Source organism: Protopterus annectens, chromosome 12.part0 (assembly GCF_019279795.1).
Source record: "Protopterus annectens isolate FY-2018-M chromosome 12.part0, PAN1.0, whole genome shotgun sequence".
Lineage (NCBI taxonomy): Eukaryota > Metazoa > Chordata > Ceratodontiformes > Protopteridae > Protopterus > Protopterus annectens.
In genome coordinates, this window is record NC_056746.1 from 641859813 (window position 1) to 641876871 (window position 17059).

Sequence of the window (17059 nt, forward strand, 5' to 3'; positions counted from 1 at the left end):
TAGAATGTGGATCTTTTCCCTGCAAACAGAGGAATTGATTGGCTCCTTCTACGAGACATTTGAGATGCTCTATGATGAGCCTTTTCATGGCTCACAAAATGCAAGAGGGACTGTACTGGAGAACTCTCACATATTTGTGCAAAGGGAGTGTACTGGAGAACTCTCCCATATTTGTGCAAAGGGAGATTTGCATTGCTCCCCTTGTTTTGTACCAGTGCACTTGATCATTACAGCCCCATCCCCAATTTTATTCCTGCACTTTGTTTAAAACTGTAGAAAAACTGCACCTCAGAGTGATTTAATCACCTCACTCCCACCCAACTTTGCTAAATCGATCACTGGTCCAAGGATCTTTATTTCCCTCCTATTGGGAGAGTGTCTTAGGAAGGAGGGACCTAAACTCTGAGGTCTCTGCTGTCATCACTGATGCACACATAGTTGTGTATGCCTGCTGAAGTGTGCATAATTAGGTGTCTTGCATATCACTTCCCTGTAGGTATCTGTACTGTTCAATGATTAAAACTGCTGAGGAAGTACTTTTTCACCTTCATTCTTGGCATGCTAGTATGGTCCCTCTTCCACACAACCCACCTTAACTGAGTATTGTTTCTGGTATCAGCTAGAGGTGTGTGTAGCATAACGGCGCCCTTCTCCTGAAATATTCCACAGATACGTCTTCCCCCTCACATTCTCACCATCTGACATCATCTAAGCTTCTGATTAAAACTAGGCTGCTGTTGGTGCAGCCAGACATTTAATCCATCCCAGTCTTACCTCTGTGTCAGTTGATAGTCTAAGGGTAACACAGGGGTTGGTGTTTTTGGACCAGTATATGCTATCTTTTTATGTATGACTTTCCATTTCAAAGTGATATTAGGGTCCACAAGTTTGCAGACGTCACAAAGATTGGGACAATTGAAACTAATCTAAGTGATTCAATGAAATTGCAGGGATTTGTTGATATACTAGACATTTTGTCGGTAAAATTCCAAGTTTTTAAAGTACAGCACTTACACTTTGGTGTCAGAAGTTTTATCTACATGCTTTAAACATGATCCTTGACGCACAAGACTCAAGAGTTCTGGAGATTATTATTGATAGAAAAATCAGCTTGGACTCCAGTGTTAAAGGCCATCAGAAAACATTAATCTGTCATTAAGGACATATAAAGGAGAATCTCTAGTAAAGATGCAAGTGTCCTTTAACCACTGTATGACAGTGGTTAAACCAAACATGGAGTACTAGCAGTTTGCACTTACAATTGTACACAGGTTCAGAGGCTAGAAAGTATTCAAAGGTCCTTAGCTAGACAGATTAAAAAATTCAGGCATTTGAATTGCAAGAACAAGCTTAACTGTCCCTATTTGCATTATACTATTGATTGGTTAGCAGTATAAGTCATGATGTTATGACAGCTGCTGTGAGTGTTGAAATTAAAAAAAAAATCACTCCTTTGGTACTAGGAATAACAACAGTTTTATTGAAGTGCCAACTTGAAACTGCAGAGGGGGGGGAAAGCTTTTCATAATGGGGGCTGGGTACACTGAAATGAGTTTCTTAGAATTAGAAGTGGTAGACAGCAGACCTTTTAAATGCAAGGCTTCAGATTGGGCTTTGATTGCACAGACCTTGAACAGTGACTAATACATATGTTGGGTCTGGCTGTATAATGTACATATCAGTTGTGTTTCCAAGCAGATACAGTGCCTTTTGGCCTTAAAGCAAGATTAATTCTCAACCTTTTTTTTACAGTTGCAAAGAATTAAGGTACTTTTTACTGTTTTGTAGCCATGCAGCCCTAATGAGAATGCAGACTTCAAGTAAAGGGTCTGTTTCTTCCATCAAAGCACCGGCAACATCCACTTCAAGTAAAACTGTCACAGTGAATCAAAGCACTGTTCCTTCAAATCCTCAGCATAACAGGTAAGTTAATTTTCTTTATGCAGGGATAATTTGCATCTTTTATGTTGGAGAATGAGCCCAGTGTAACAGCTGTAGTGCAGCTTTACTTTTTTAAGCTGTATATGATTTAGTGTGAGGGAATGGAGGACTGACTGACTGAGCAGCAGTGGGAATGTCTTTTTTTTTTTGTTAGGGGGATTATATAAGCAAAGTAACCTGTGGCAGTTTAAACAGTGAGAATTTCTATTGGTTTGTTTCTTCTGTTGAGACCTGTATTTCTCTCTAACTGTAGATTACTTCATATTGGTACAGACACACAGTGCTGGTGTACAATACCAGTAACCTAAGTCGAGTAGGACAGCGGAGACTTCAGAGTGATGAACTGAGAGAGATTGTACAGCATGGCTCTTTTGGAGACCAGGCTGACTGCAGACACTTTATTTTCTGCTGGTAGTGGATGGGTTGCTGGGTAGTGCATCTTTGGATTGCATTGTACATGTGGGACTTTGATTCAAGCACCAAAACCAGATATATGTCAGACTTTGTGAAGGACTGGAATGATGCAGCATTCCTTCTGGTATTGCAAGTTCATGGACTTTGGTTGGAACTGGTGATCATGGAGCTTCACTAGAGCTATCTGCTTTGGAGAAGTGTTTCCATTTGGTAGAGAACAGCTAAAGGATCCAGTAGTGAAAGAACATTTTAAAGACTATTGTTAAGCATTTCTGCCTACAACCACCCCGTACTAAAGTTAATTCTTGTCTGTCTGTGGGGAAAAGCAGATTGAACATAAATGTATTTGTACATACGAGTCAGATGCAGACAGTTATTTATTTTATTTGCAGTTTGATTACCGGGGAAGTCCACTGGGCCGAATTGACACATTTTCAGTGGAGGCCTGGGGCGAAAAGCTCCAAGATGCATTATACAGTTTAGATACAACTGATAGTTAATATTAAAGATAATATTATGCAGAATAGTTACTCATAAATGCATTCAGTATCATGCATAGTTAACAAATTCATTAAGCTTGAAGGTAGGGATCATACAGTTTCATTTGAGGAAAACAGATGTGTTAGGTGTGGAAAGAGTCTACATCCAAACCTTTTAAGAAAATGTAAATACGCTTTGCATACACACATCAACAGTAGAATGCTATTTACAATGTTTACAAGGTTGGGCTGTGAGAGAGGGTAGCTGTAGGAGTTGTAGAGCTTGGGAACCAGAGAGAGAACCCCCTTTGATTAGGTTCGGTGAAGGCAGGTACATTTCCATTTAGTGGACAGGTGTTTGAATAGTTGGGTTTTGAAGATGTTCATCATGCTATGCTGCTGCAGTCATCACACTTGGGTTATCCTGCCATCAGACGGTTCCGCAGTTGGCCAGACTTGCAAAGCCTTGGTCCGGCGTCGGTTGCCGTCGCATCCTCCCTGACGTCAGTGCGGCAGGGGTATAAAAGTGGCAGCCGACACCATTTTCTTCAGTCTTTCTTGACGCGCGGTGCCCGAAGCAGAAGCATTTCGCAAGTCGGTCGGCCAGCTCCTGAGATTTCCGAACAGAATTTCAGCCGAAGTCTTCTATAAAGCTAAGTACCCTGTTGGGGAAACTTTTCTTGCCTCATACCGATGTCAGACAAAGTTAATAATTGTATTTCTTGTGGGAAGCAAATACCTCATAAGGATTTTCATTCCTATTGTATCCCTTGCCTAGGCCCAGACCACGACATTTCTGGTTGTCGGTTTTGCGCTAGGTTCAATAAACGCACTATCAAGCGTTGGGCTGATACCGCCCGACATTATTTTGGTAGAATATTCAATTATATTATGTCGTCGGAACAGCCGACATCAGTTATGTTCAAAAAACGCAAGGACAAAGACAGGCAGCCTAGGCCAGATACTGAGGTCTCAGTTAGGCCTGTCGCCGGATCCCCGGTACTCGGTGAGGCACCTACGCAGCCCCTGACTACCGCGGATTCGGAACACACGATTGCCTCTCAGACAGAAACTACCGGGCCTCTGGAGCCCGATCCTCCTCAACACGTGGACGCTAGCATGGCCGGCGATCCGGATACCAGGGACAGGCCTCCGCCTTCCGAAGGTGTATTTAAACCGACGACTCTCTCGGTCAAGTCCTAAGCGAAGCTTAAAGTGATGACTAAGGTTAAAAAAACGGGTCCACAGACACCCACGCAGGCCCCTATGCCTAAGAAACAAATGCTCAAAATGGCGGAGGATCTGATCACCCTTATCAGAGGTTCACAACCCCCTCCTGACAAAAGGCCTAGACTGGAGGAAGATTTCCCTCCTCCTGACCAGGAATCCCTTTCTTCAGCAGACTCGGAGGAACAGGATTTACCTTTCCCTTCCTACGAAGACTCAGATGCTGAAGAGTCTATCCCCTCTGTCTCTCCTCCTGAGGACTTTTCTTTTGGGGAAACCCTGCACACCATGAGACAGCATTTCCACTGGGAAGGCCAAGATTACTCTGATTCCAAGAAAAGACTCCGTGAGTTTCTTCTTCTTCCTCAGCATAGGCCCCTAGCTATCCCCCCAGTTTTAGACATTCTGGATGATGTTTATAATGAATCTAGTTTAAATCCAGATTCCATGCCACCAGCACCAGTTAAGCCAGACAGATATTACCGAGTTCCTGATTCTCACAAGTTTTTGTATAAAAGCCCCCCAGCAGACCCAGAAACCATTTCCCAGGGTCCCAAAGGGGTTAAGGCCTCTACAGCTAAAAATCCACTACCTGCTGAAAGAGACTCCAAGGCATTAGAAAGATGGGGGGAAAAAGTTTACATGTCTGCCACTTTGGCCATGAGGGCATTAAACTGCCAATTCCACATGATTAAATATCAGCAGTACCTGCTTACTCAGTTAAAACAGAAAATGATCCCTCAAACAGATCAATCAGATTTCAAAGAGATGCAAGATTTGTTACATGCATCAGAACAGATGGGAAAACATACTTTACAATGTGGTTTTGATTCTTTGGAGGCCTCATGCAGAGCAGCTGTCACAGGGTCTGTAATACGTAGACATGCATGGCTAAAAGAGCAAACCTTGCCAGAACAGTCAAAGCAAAACTACTGGATGCTCCACTGCAAAAGGATGTGTTATTTGGTGTCAAAGCAGAGGAGGTTTTGAAGAAAATGGAAGAAAAGGCAAAATCAATGCAAACAGTTAAAGATTTTTTACAAGTGCAACCCCCTCGCTTCAGCAGAAACTGGCCATCAAAGAATTGGTCCTTTCCTGCTTCAGACAGACCCCAAAGGGGCAGGTACAGACGCCCTAGGGGTAGAGGACAGCCACAAGGTCCTTTCAGGCCTAGACAATGGCAAGCAACAACTCAAACAGGGGGAGACTACAGATCTCAACCCTTCAGGAAGCAAACTCGATGACTTTCCTCTTCGCCTGCCAAGCAGAATTACCCAGGCAGCACCTGTTGGAGGAAAACTGGCTCTTTTTACTCAAAACTGGCATATCATAACAAAGGACAAATGGGTTCTGGATATTATAAACCGAGGCTACAGATTTCATTTTCATACTTTACAACGGATGAGAGGCATGCCAAATCTGCCAACAAACCAATGGGCAGAGGCGCAAAGGCAAGTTTCAGCTCTTTTGGACATGAAAGCAATTCAAAAGGTACCTACCAAAGAGCAAGGCCAAGGATTTTACTCAAGACTGTTTCTAGTACCAAGAAAGGACAAAGCCTGGAGACCCATCTTAGACTCCTCAGTTCTAAACACTTACCTGGAGATACCCAAATTCAAAATGCTCACACTACAGCAGCTTCTTCCCATGCTGGGCAAGGAGTCTTGGCTGGTAACGTTGGACCTCCAAGAGGCATACCTGCATGTCCCTATCAGACAAGATTGCAGAGGATACCTCAGATTTTTGCAGGTACAACGCATTATCAATTCTCTGCATTGCCCTTTGTCTTATCTACTGCGCCCAGAGTATTCACGAAATGCCTGGCATCAGTAATTGCATATTGCAGACAACGAGGAATACAAATTTATCCATATCTGGACGATTGCCTGATCCAAGCGGACAGCAAAGACATCCTACTACAGCATCTGGCGTTTGTAACAAAGTTGCTAAGTTGCCTAGGGTACACAGTAAACAAAAAGAAGTCAAAGCTAATGCCTTCACAAGAAATAAGTTTCCTGGGTGCCAGCTTGGAGACAACAGCCCAGATGGCTTATCTCACGCCAGACAAGCAAAAACAACTGGTTCAATACTTCAAAAAGATGGCAACCTTTACCCGGCTAACTGCAAGGAAATTCCTGCAGGCATTGGGGTACTTGGCATCCTGCATTCAACTAATTCCATATGCAAAGCTACATATGAGGAAACTACAATGGTACCTAAAAAGTATGGACCCAGCACAGTCACAGCCTCAAAGCAAGTATACCTCTCATTCCATGCCTACAAATGGAGTTTCTATGGTGGGCTCAAGCATGCCAAGAAAACAAGGGTCTACCTTTTGTCTTACCTCCAGCAAAGCAAACCTTGACAACAGATTCATCAGACTACGCCTGGGGGGCACATATGGCAGGACAATGCATACAGGGCAAATGGTCTGCAAGCCAAAGGCATCTACACATCAATCAGAAAGAGATGTTGGCCGTACAAAATGCACTAACAGCCTTCAAGGACCTATTGCATCCAGGACAACTTCTAATAAGGATGGACAACACCACAGTAATGTGGTACATAAACAAGGAGGAACGCATTCCTACCCATTATGCAGGCAGACAATGGCTTTGTGGAACACAGCACTAGCTTACCAAGTACAATTGCAAGCACAATTCCTGCCAGGAAAGGAAAACATATTGGCAGAAAAATTAAGCAGAAATTTAACAGATCCCCACGAGTGGAGGCTACACCCATAAGTATTTGCAATGATAATTCAAAGATGGGGTCCACCAGACATAGATCTGTTTGCCTCAATCAGCAATTGCCAGATACAAAAATTTTGCACAAGGACTTACAATCCCCGGGCCTGGAAAGTGGATGCCCTATCTTTCAGTTTGGAAACATTGTCAGTCTACGCCTTCCCTCCTCTGCCTCTACTGACCAAGGTACTACTGAAAGTCAGATCAGGCAGACCAAATATGATCCTCATTGCTCCGGACTGGCCACGTCAACACTGGTACCCACTGCTGCGGATCCTGACTCGCAGTCCTCCATGGATCTTACCTCAATTCCCCAATCTCCTATCTCAGCAAAACTCTCAGATCCTTCACAGCCAATTCAGGACCTTAAATTTAGCTGCATGGAAAATTCCTTAAATTGTCAATCAACACATCTCTCAAAGGACGTCCTGAATGTCATTTTGGAGGCCAGGAGGCCTAGCACCAGAAAAGTTTACTCAGACAAATGGAAACGATTTTGTGCATGGAAGCAGGCCAGAGGTCTAGATCCTGGCACCCCAAACATTCCACAGATACTCCAATACTTAACTGAGATGCTACACAAAGGACTTGCTCTTTCATCTATAAAGATCCATGCTTCAGCAATTTCAGCTCAATATGACACGGACCCCCCCCCCCCCTTTTCTCTCACCCTTTGCTAAGGCAGATGTCCTTCATGGATGCATCTGCAGTCATAACAAATGGGTTGTCCTGTCGTCAGGCAGCCCTTCGGTCGGCCGGATTCCAAAGTCTGGGTCCGCTTCGCTGATGTCGCACTTCACCCGACGTCATCTCTGCTGGTCTTCGGGTATAAAGGCATCAGCCGACGCCATTTTCCTCAGTCTTTCTTGCCGTGTGGCGCCCGAAGCAGAAGCTGTTCGCAAGTGCCGGTCAGTCAGATCCACAGATTACTACTACGAATACTACTTCAAGACTTCTAAAAGCTAAGTACCCCGCTGGGGACTCTTTCTGCCTCAGCCGATGTCAGAAAAGTCAATAACTGTTTAACTTGTGGGAAACAAATACCTCATAAAGATTTCCACTCTTACTGTTTGCCTTGCTTAGGCCCAGACCACGACGTAGCAGCCTGTTCGCCTGTGCTTCCTTCAACCGACGAACGCTTAGGCTGGTCGGAGTTTGCTGAACAGTTTTTCGCTCAGATTTTGCGCATTATGCCGCCGGATCCTCCGACTACCCAAATTGTTAAAAACGCAAAGAAAAGACCGACACTCGCGGGTCCGGGTTTCGCCGAAACCACGGTTAAGCAAGTCCGAGTGTCTCGGTTTCGCCGAAACCGAAAACTGGTCAATCTTCAGCAATCCATGACTACTACTGAGGCTCCTGCTACCTTACCTGAATCAGCCTCAGAAATTTTGCCTACAACTGTGGTTCCTACTGATCTATCAGACACCATCCCTTTGGATATCTCTACTCCAGCACGTGGTGCTGCTAGGCCTCCTGCAGCCATGTCTATTAAGGCCTTTGCCAGGGCTAAAGCAGCCAAATCAGCTAAATCAGTGCCTGTTAAACCATCCTCACTCAGGCCTACTTCTAGTTCTCAAATGCTTACTCTGGCAGAAGATTTAATATTAATTAGGGGATCCCAATCTCACCCAGACAGGGCCTCTCAGCCCCCAGAAAAGAGACCTAGAGCAGAGCCCCCCGAGCCTGTGTCCTCTGATGATTCTGGATGACTCAGACATTACAGACCAGCCAGAGGCTCCTTTTCCAATTATGAAGATTCAGATGCTGAAGAATCCATTCCAGCTGCCTCTCCACCAGAGGAATTCTCCTTTGGGGAAACCTTACATGCCATGAGAGAACAATTCCAATGGCAGGGACAAGATTTCTCAGATTCAAGAAAAAGGCTTAGGACTTTTCTGCACTTACCACAACATAGGCCCTTAGCTATACCTCCTGTCCTATCTGTTGTGGACGATGCATTTAATGATGTCTGCACTGCACCTGATTCTTTACCTCCAGCCCCTGCTAAACCAGATAGATTTTACAGGGTGCCAGACACTCATCACCACCTATACAAGGCTCCACTTGCAGACCCCAAACTATATCCCAGGGGCTCAAGGCAGTAGCCTCGACCACAGCAAAACCCTATTCCCTCTGAAAGGGAATCCAGGTCCTTAGAGAGATGGGGAAAAAGTCTACACCTCTGCTACTCTCTCAGCTAGAGCTTTAAACTGTCAGTTTCACATGATCCAATACCAAGAGTTTATGCTTGATCAGTTAATTAAAAAACTGTCCTCTGATGAATCTTTAGATAAGAAATATGTATTAGAAATGGTGAATAACATCCAACAGGTTAGTAACCATTCTTTAAAATGTGGCTATGATGCACTGGAGGTTTCATTTAGATCAGCCATGACTGGCACAGTGATAAGAAGGCATGCATGGTTGAAAGAACAGGTCTTGCCGGATCATGTTAAAGCTAAGCTATTGGATGCTCCTATGGATAAGGCCAGTCTATTTGGGAACCTGCCCAGCAGGTAATGAAGAAAATGGAAGAGAAGGCAAAATCTGTACAAACAGTTAAAGATTTCCTACAGGTTCAGCCCCAAGGTTTAGCAGGAACTGGCCTGCCAAAATTGGTCCTTTCCTGACTCCACAAGATCACAAAGGGCAGGAACAGACGCTAGGGGCAGAAATCAATCCAGAGGAGGTGCCTACAGAGGACGACAGTGGCAAGGCAATAACCGAGGCACAGACACAACCACTGCCACTGCAACAGGACAATCACAGTGACTTGGCTCTGACTCGCCTACCAGGGAGCAAATAGCAGCACCATTAGGCGGAAAGTTAGCCTTATTCTCAAAAATTGGCACTATATTACAAAAGACAAGTGAATTTTGCAAACCATAGACTAAGGCTACCGTTCCACTTCCACTCTTTACCAGTAAAAAGAGGAATGCCAAACCTGCCCCCAAATAAAAAAATAGAAGCCCTGCACCAGATAGCGGAATTAATAAAGATGAGAGCTGTGGAAAGGGTACCAATAACAGAACAGGGCAAAGGATTCTACTCCAGACTCTTCCTAGTTCCAAGAAAGAAAAAACTGGAGACCTATTCTCGACCTGTCCATCTTAAACACATACATCATTGTCCCAAAATTCAAAATGCTGACCCTACAGCAACTTCTTCCCATGCTGGGCAAGGAGTGTTGGCTGGTAACTCTAGATCTCAAGGAGGCATACCTGCACGCCCCCATTCGACCAAATTGCAGAAGATACCTCAGATTTCTTGCAGGATCAGAGCATTATCAATTCTCAGCATTGCCCTTTGGCTTATCTACTGCGCCCAGAGTATTCACAAAATGCCTGGCATCAGTAATCGCCGCTGCAGAGTACAGGAATCCAAATTTATCCATACCTGGACGACTGCCTGTTACAAGCGGACAACAAAAGCAAGCTGACAACAGATTTACAAAGGGTCATTTACTTGCTACAAGCCCTGGGATACACAGTCAATTTACAAAAGTCAAGGCTGATACCATCCCAGACAAAAACATTCTTGGGCGCAGAATTGGACACAGTAAAACAGATGGCATTCCTAACTGCAGAAAAACAAAAGAGCTCCTCTTTACTTCTTGGCATTAACAAAGCAGAACAAACTAACAGCAAGAAAAGTTCTGCAGGCCTTGGGCTTCATGGCATCATGCATAATCTTGGTCCAACTTGCCAGACTGCATATGAGAAAGTTACAGTGGTACCTAAAGAATTTATGGTCTCAACACAGGCACAGCTTAGAAACAGAAATAACATTAATCCCATGCTTAAAACAGGAGTTCCTATGGTGGGCTCGGGCATGCCAGTCAAACCCAGGCTTACCCTTCCACAACTTTCGAGCAAACCAAACCATCACAACGGATGCCTCAGACCTAGGATGGGGGGCACACATGCTGGACAAATGCGTACAAGGACTGTGGACTCAGGACCAGCTGCACCTGCACATAAACCAAAAAGAAATGCTGGCAGTAAAACTGGCAATCCAAAAATTCAGACCATTCCTCAAAGAAGGCCATTTGATGAAAGGACAGACAACACCACAGTCATGTGGTACATCAACAAACAGGGAGGCACTCATTCTTACCCCTATGCAGAATGACTTTGGACCTTTGGAATCTGGCTCTCAGCTACAACATCCAGTTACAGGCAATATTTGTACCGGAAAGAGAACGCCCTAGCAGACATTTTAAGCAGAACCACCTCGGATGCTCACGAATGGATGCTACACCCGGACATCTTCAAGGCCATCACAAAGAAATGGGGAATGCCACAAATAGATCTATTCGCTTCCCCACAAAATCACCAGCTCAAAAATTCTGCACAAGGACATTCCACCCACTTGCATGGAAGGTGGACTCTATCCTTCAGCTGGAAAGGCCTGACAGCATATGCATTTCCACCTCTTCCCTTGATGCACAAGGTACTACTGTAAATCAAAGAGGAACATCCAAGGATAATTCTGATAGCTCGAACTGGCCAAGACAACACTGGTACCCATTGCTGAGGAGCATGTCTCGAGAAAATGTGGTCAATACCCCTGATGCCTTTGATGTTAACTCAGAACAACTACATCATACATCCAAACCTAAAAACCTTGCAACTGACTGCCTGGAACATCACATAGCAGTAACTAACCCAGACCTTTCACAAAGGGTTAAAGACATTATCCTTGAAGCCCGCAGACCTTCAACAAGAAGGAACTATGCAGGAAAATGGAAAAGGTTCGTCATTTGGAGTACTGAAAGAGGAAAAGATGTGTCGAACATAGATATTGCTAACATTCTGGAGTACTTGGCAGAGCTTCTACATACAGGCCTGTCCTATTCCTCCATCAAGATATATGCATCAGCTATTTCAGCAGAATACAGCTTTGATCCTCCTGTCTTTTCACATCCTCTACTCAGGCAGTTCCTCAGAGGGATCAAGAATGTAAAACCTCCTAGGAAACCACCATTACCAGCATGGGACTTGAATTTTGTACTAGAAAAGTTGACACCTCCGCTTGAACCAGCAGCAACAGCAGATCTACAACACCTGTCATGGAAAACTGCTTTCCTACTGGCTATTACTTCAGCAAGGAGGGTTTCGGAACTACAGGCCTTAATGGCAGTGCAACCCTTCCTAATCTTCCATCAAGATAGGGTGTCCACGAGAACTAATCCTACATTTATGCCTAAGGTGGTTTCCAGAGTGTCTTTAAACCAGGCAATCCACCTACCTACCTTCTTTCCCAATCCACAAAACAGAGGTGAAAGAATAATGCATACCTTGGATGTACATAGACAGTTACGCTACTACCTGGACAGAACCAAAGGTAACAGAAAAACTGACCAGCTCTTTGTAGCCTATGCAACAGGAAGGGAAGGAAAGCAATTTCCAAACAGACAATCTCCAAATGGATAGGAAATTGCATAAGATTCTGTTACTCCTACCATGGAAAACCAATTCCACAGAACATAAGACCTCATTCTACAAGGGCTACAGCCACTACCACAGCTTTCTTAAGAGGAGTGGCAACCAAGGACATTATTGAGGCTGCTACTTGGACCTCCGTGCATACATTTGCCAAGCATTATAATTTACCTCTATATTCTAGATCCCGAGCAGGGTTTGCCACTGCTGTACTGCAAGGGATTCTGACTACACCATAATTATTATTCCTCCTCCCCTAGTTTGGCTATGGTATTCTACCCATTTGTTATGACTGCAGATGCATCCATGAAGGACATAGTACAGTTTTGTACCTACCATAAATGTAGATGTCCGAACTGGATAGCATCTGCAGTCAGGATTACCCTCCCTCCTTCCCCTCTGCGGGTATTTATCCTCCTAATAGCTAGCTGGGGGGGGGGGGGTCTCTTATGGTGTATTTGTTTGTATATATGTACATACATGTTTATTTTTGTGTTTGTTTTCTACTATTTTGGAAACATTGGCATTTATCCAAAATTTAGCTTTCCAAGAGGGCAATTGGCATCTGGGGCAAGAAACACTGAGGAAAATGGCGTCGACTGATGCCTTTATACCCGAAGACCAGCAGAGATGACGTCGGGTGAAGTGCGACATCAGCCGAAGCCGGACCCAGACTTTGGAATCCGGCCGATCAAGGGCTGCCTGACGACAGGACAACCCATTTGTTATGACTGCAGATGCTATCCAGTTCGGACATCTACATTTATGGTAGGTACAAAACTGTACTTTTCTCAGAGGGGCAAAAAACATAAGGCCCCCAAGAAAACCACCAACTCCATCTTGGGATCTAAATTTTGTGCTAGAAAAGCTAACTCTACCTCCTTTCAAACCAGCCTTTTCATCAGATCTACAATATTTATCATGGAAAACAGCTCTTTTACTGGCTATCACCTCGGCACGCAGGGTCTCAGAATTGCAGGCGCTTATGGCAGTGGAACCTTTCCTTATTTTCCATCACGACAGAGTGTCCTTACGAACCAACCCTTCCTTCCTACCTAAGGTGGTTTCCAGTGTGGCTCTCAATCGGACCATACACTTGCCCACCTTTTACCCAAACCCACAGAATAAAGGGGAAAGACTCCTTCACTCTTTGGACATTCACAGACAGTTGCGTTATTATTTGGAAAGGACAAAAGCATTCAGAAAATCTGAGCAACTTTGTGTCCTATGCAGCAGGTTCAGAGGGAAAACCTATCTCCAAACAGACCATCTCCAAATGGATAGCACATTATATCCGCTTTTGCTACTCTCACCATGGAAAACCAGTGCCTGCTAACATTAGGTCTCATTCTACGAGGGCTACAGCAACCTCAGCAGCCTTCCTCCGAGGAGTCCCAACTAAGGACATTCTGGAGGCAGCCACCTGGAGCTCGGTGCACACCTTCACCAAACATTACCACCTGCCACTGTACTCAAAATCCAGGGCTGGCTTTGCCACTGCAGTCCTGCAGGGCATCTTAGCTGCACCTAACCCAGTATAATTCCTACCACCCTACCATAGCTTTGGGACTCGACCCAAGTGTGATGACTGCAGCAGCATAGCACGATGAACATAGTACAGTTTTGTACCTACCATAAATGTAGATGTTCTAGTGCTTATGCTGCTGCAGTCCAGGTTACCCTCCTGCCATCCCCACTTACTAACAGGGGTTTCTATGAGCTACAGGTACATCAACCTTCTGGATGCATGTCTATATGGTGTATTTGCTTACAACTACCACTATTGTGTTTTCTCTAAGGTATGGTTTGCAAACCACGTATTTTGCCTTATGACTTTGGGGCACCTGACATCTGGGGCAAGAAAAACTGAAGAAAATGGCGTTGGCTGCCACTTTTATACCCCTGCCGCACTGACGTCCGGGAGGATGCGACTGCAACCGACGCCGGACCAAGGCTTTGGAAGTCTGGCCGACTGCGGAACCACCTGACGGCAGGCTAACCCAAGTGTGATGACTGCAGCAGCATAAGCATTCGAACATCTACGTTTATGGTAGGTACAAAACTGTACTTTTTCTGAGTTTGTATGGTTCTTAGTGTGGAGAAAAGGGAATTCCATTTTTTGACTAGTGAGAAAGATAAGAGAAGTTGGCCAGCAGGACGTTTAGGTTTATGGATAGTAATCAAGTTCTGATTTTCAGATCTGAGAGCTCTGTTGGGTGTATAAGAAGGAAGGATGCTAGTTACAGCGGGACATTTTGTTGGGTGAAATATGAGTCTATATGCAGTAGTGAGTTGGAGATAATCTAGGTAGTCTGGGAGTTCAATCCAGTTCAGGAATTGTAGGGTTAGGCAGTGATGGGTGGTATTTTTAGATTTAGAGGCAAATTTAGAGATTTTGTTGTAGCAGTTTTCTAGTGTAGAGATGATAGAGGAGGACAGATTGATTAGGAGAGGGGGCTCCATGTAATAAGGAAGGAAGAAGATAAGTCGAGGCCAGAGTTTGCCTGGTAGAGTTGGAGAGAAAGTGATTATTCCTATGCAGCATACCTAGCTTTTGGTGGGTTTTCTTAATATTTTGTTGAATATGAATATCAAACTTGAGGTGTTATCTACAGTAATGCCAATTAGTTTGGCAGAGGGGACCACTTCTGTAGGTGAGTTGGTTTGACTATAGACTTTGAAGTTGTTTTTATTGTAGGAGAGGGTCTTTGTGGGAGAGAACAGTAGAATCTTTGATTTATTTTCATTGAGAGAGGTGGTTTTGGTGCATCCAGTTTTCACTTGTTGAGAATGCAGTTTGAGTTTTAGTCAGCAATTCAGAGAGGTTTGAGGCAGAGCAGACTAAGTTTGAATCGTCTGCATATTGAATGATTTTAGCATCAGGAATAGCAGTGTGAAGTTATAGAGGAAGATGTTAAAAAGCATTGGCCCAAGGATGGATCCCTGTGGTACGCCAGTAGGAATAGGAAGGAAGAGATGGAGATGTTCATCATGTTTCACTGTTGCAGTCATCACTGCAGGGTTCTCCCTGCCGGCAGGCAGTCCTCGGTCGGCCAGAATCCCAAAGTCTGGGTCCGGCGTCGGCTGTTTGACGTCAGGGCGGCAGGGGTACAAAGCTGCCAGCTGACGCCATTTTCTCCAGTCTTTCTTGACGTGCGGTGAAAGCAGATGTCCTTCAAGGATGCAACTGCAGTCCTGACATATGGGTTGTCCTGCCTCAGGCAGCCCTTCGGTCGGCCGGATTCCAAAGTCTGGGTCCGGCGTTGGCTGATGTCGCCCTTTCCCCGACGTCAGAGCGCCTGGGGTATAAAAGTGTCAGCCGACGCCATCTTCTTCAGTCTTTCTTGCCGCGCGGCACCCGAAGCAGAAGCAGTTCGCAAGTGTTGGTCGACCAGCTCCTGTGTTTTCAGCTACTGAAGCCTTCAAAAAAGCTAAGTACCCCGTTGGGGACCTTTTCTTGCCTCAGCCGATGTCAGATAAAACTGTAAAAGTTAATAATTGTTTAACTTGTGGGAAACAAATACTTCATAAGGATTTCCACTCTTCCTGCTTACCCTGCCTAGGCCCAGAACACAACGTCTCGGCCTGTACAGCTTGTGCTTCTTTCAATAAAAGCACTCTTAGGCGTCGGTCAGAGTTTGCACAGGATTATTTTGGGGAAGATTTCTGTTATATCATGCCGCCGGAGCTTCCGACAGCACATTTACCTAAAAAACGGAAGGATAAGGACTGACACCCGCAGTCCTCGGTCTCGGCCGACACCACTCTTAGGCCTACTGCGAGTGTCTCGGTCTCTTCTGAGCCGGTTTCACAACCGCTACAGACCGACGACACCGCCCCACCGGTTACTTTGGTACCAGAGGCCAGCTCGGTGCCGGATTCTGTTCTCCCCTCTGAGACCGTAGCCCAGGATATTTCTGACACCATTTCAGTGGATAAGACTACTCCAGCATGTGGGGCTGCCAGGCCTCCAGTGTCTATGTCCATTAAGGCCTACACACGTGCTAAGGCTGCCAAACGGGCTAAGTCTCTCCCTCCAAGATCTGTTTCTCTGGGATCCACTTCTGGTTCTCAAATTTTAAGTTTAGCTGAGGACCTTATTTCTTTAATTAGGGGTTCTCAGCCACATCCAGAAAGAGGCTCTCAGCCGCCTTCTGTCAAGAGGCCTAGGGTTGAGCAGGTAGATCCCCAGTCCTCCGATGAGGCCTCAGGTGATTCTGCACATTCAGACTACCAGGAGGAGGCCTTCCTGGCCTACGAGGATTCTGATGCGGAGGAGTCCATTCCCTCTGCTTCTCCTCCTGAGGAGTTTTCCTTTGGGGAAACGCTTCATTCCATGAGGGAACACTTCAAATGGCAAGGCCAAGAATACTCAGATTCTAGGAAAAGGTTAAGGGAATTTTTAAAGCTACCTCAGCATAGACCCTTAGCTATTCCTCCAGTTTTAAATGTTTTTGATGATGTGTACTTAGAATCTAGTGTTTCCTGACTCCTCCCCTGCTCCTGTCAAGCCAGACAGGTACTACAGGGTCCCAGACACACATCAATTTCTGTACAAGGGCCATACTGCTGACCCTGAAACTATTTCTCAGGGGCCTAAAGGGTTTCCTCCACTACTGCTAAAAATCCACTTCCTTCAGAAAGAGATTCTAGGGCTTTAGAAAGGTGGGGCAAGAAAGTATATACATCTTCCACCCTTTCTATCACGAGCATTAAATTGTCAATTTCATATGATTCAGTATCGGGAATACATGTTGGATGACTTGCAAAGAAATTGGCTTCCCTGAACCATTAGATAGAAAGG

The 17059-nt window shown here is 45.0% G+C and overlaps 1 protein-coding gene across 4 annotated transcripts in view; it reads left to right on the top strand.

Moving 5' to 3' along the window:
- The window catches only part of ZFAND2A (zinc finger AN1-type containing 2A), a 573689-nt gene that overhangs the window by 354755 nt on the left and 201875 nt on the right, over positions 1-17059 (top strand). For 3 of the 4 annotated variants that reach the window (XM_044089765.1, XM_044089766.1, XM_044089764.1), the window contains exon 6: positions 1789-1923. The exons of the other annotated variant lie outside the window; for it this stretch is intronic. In XM_044089765.1, the coding sequence (XP_043945700.1) occupies positions 1789-1923 (135 nt within the window). The remainder of the gene's footprint in view (positions 1-1788; positions 1924-17059) is intronic. 4 annotated transcript variants of the gene reach the window in all.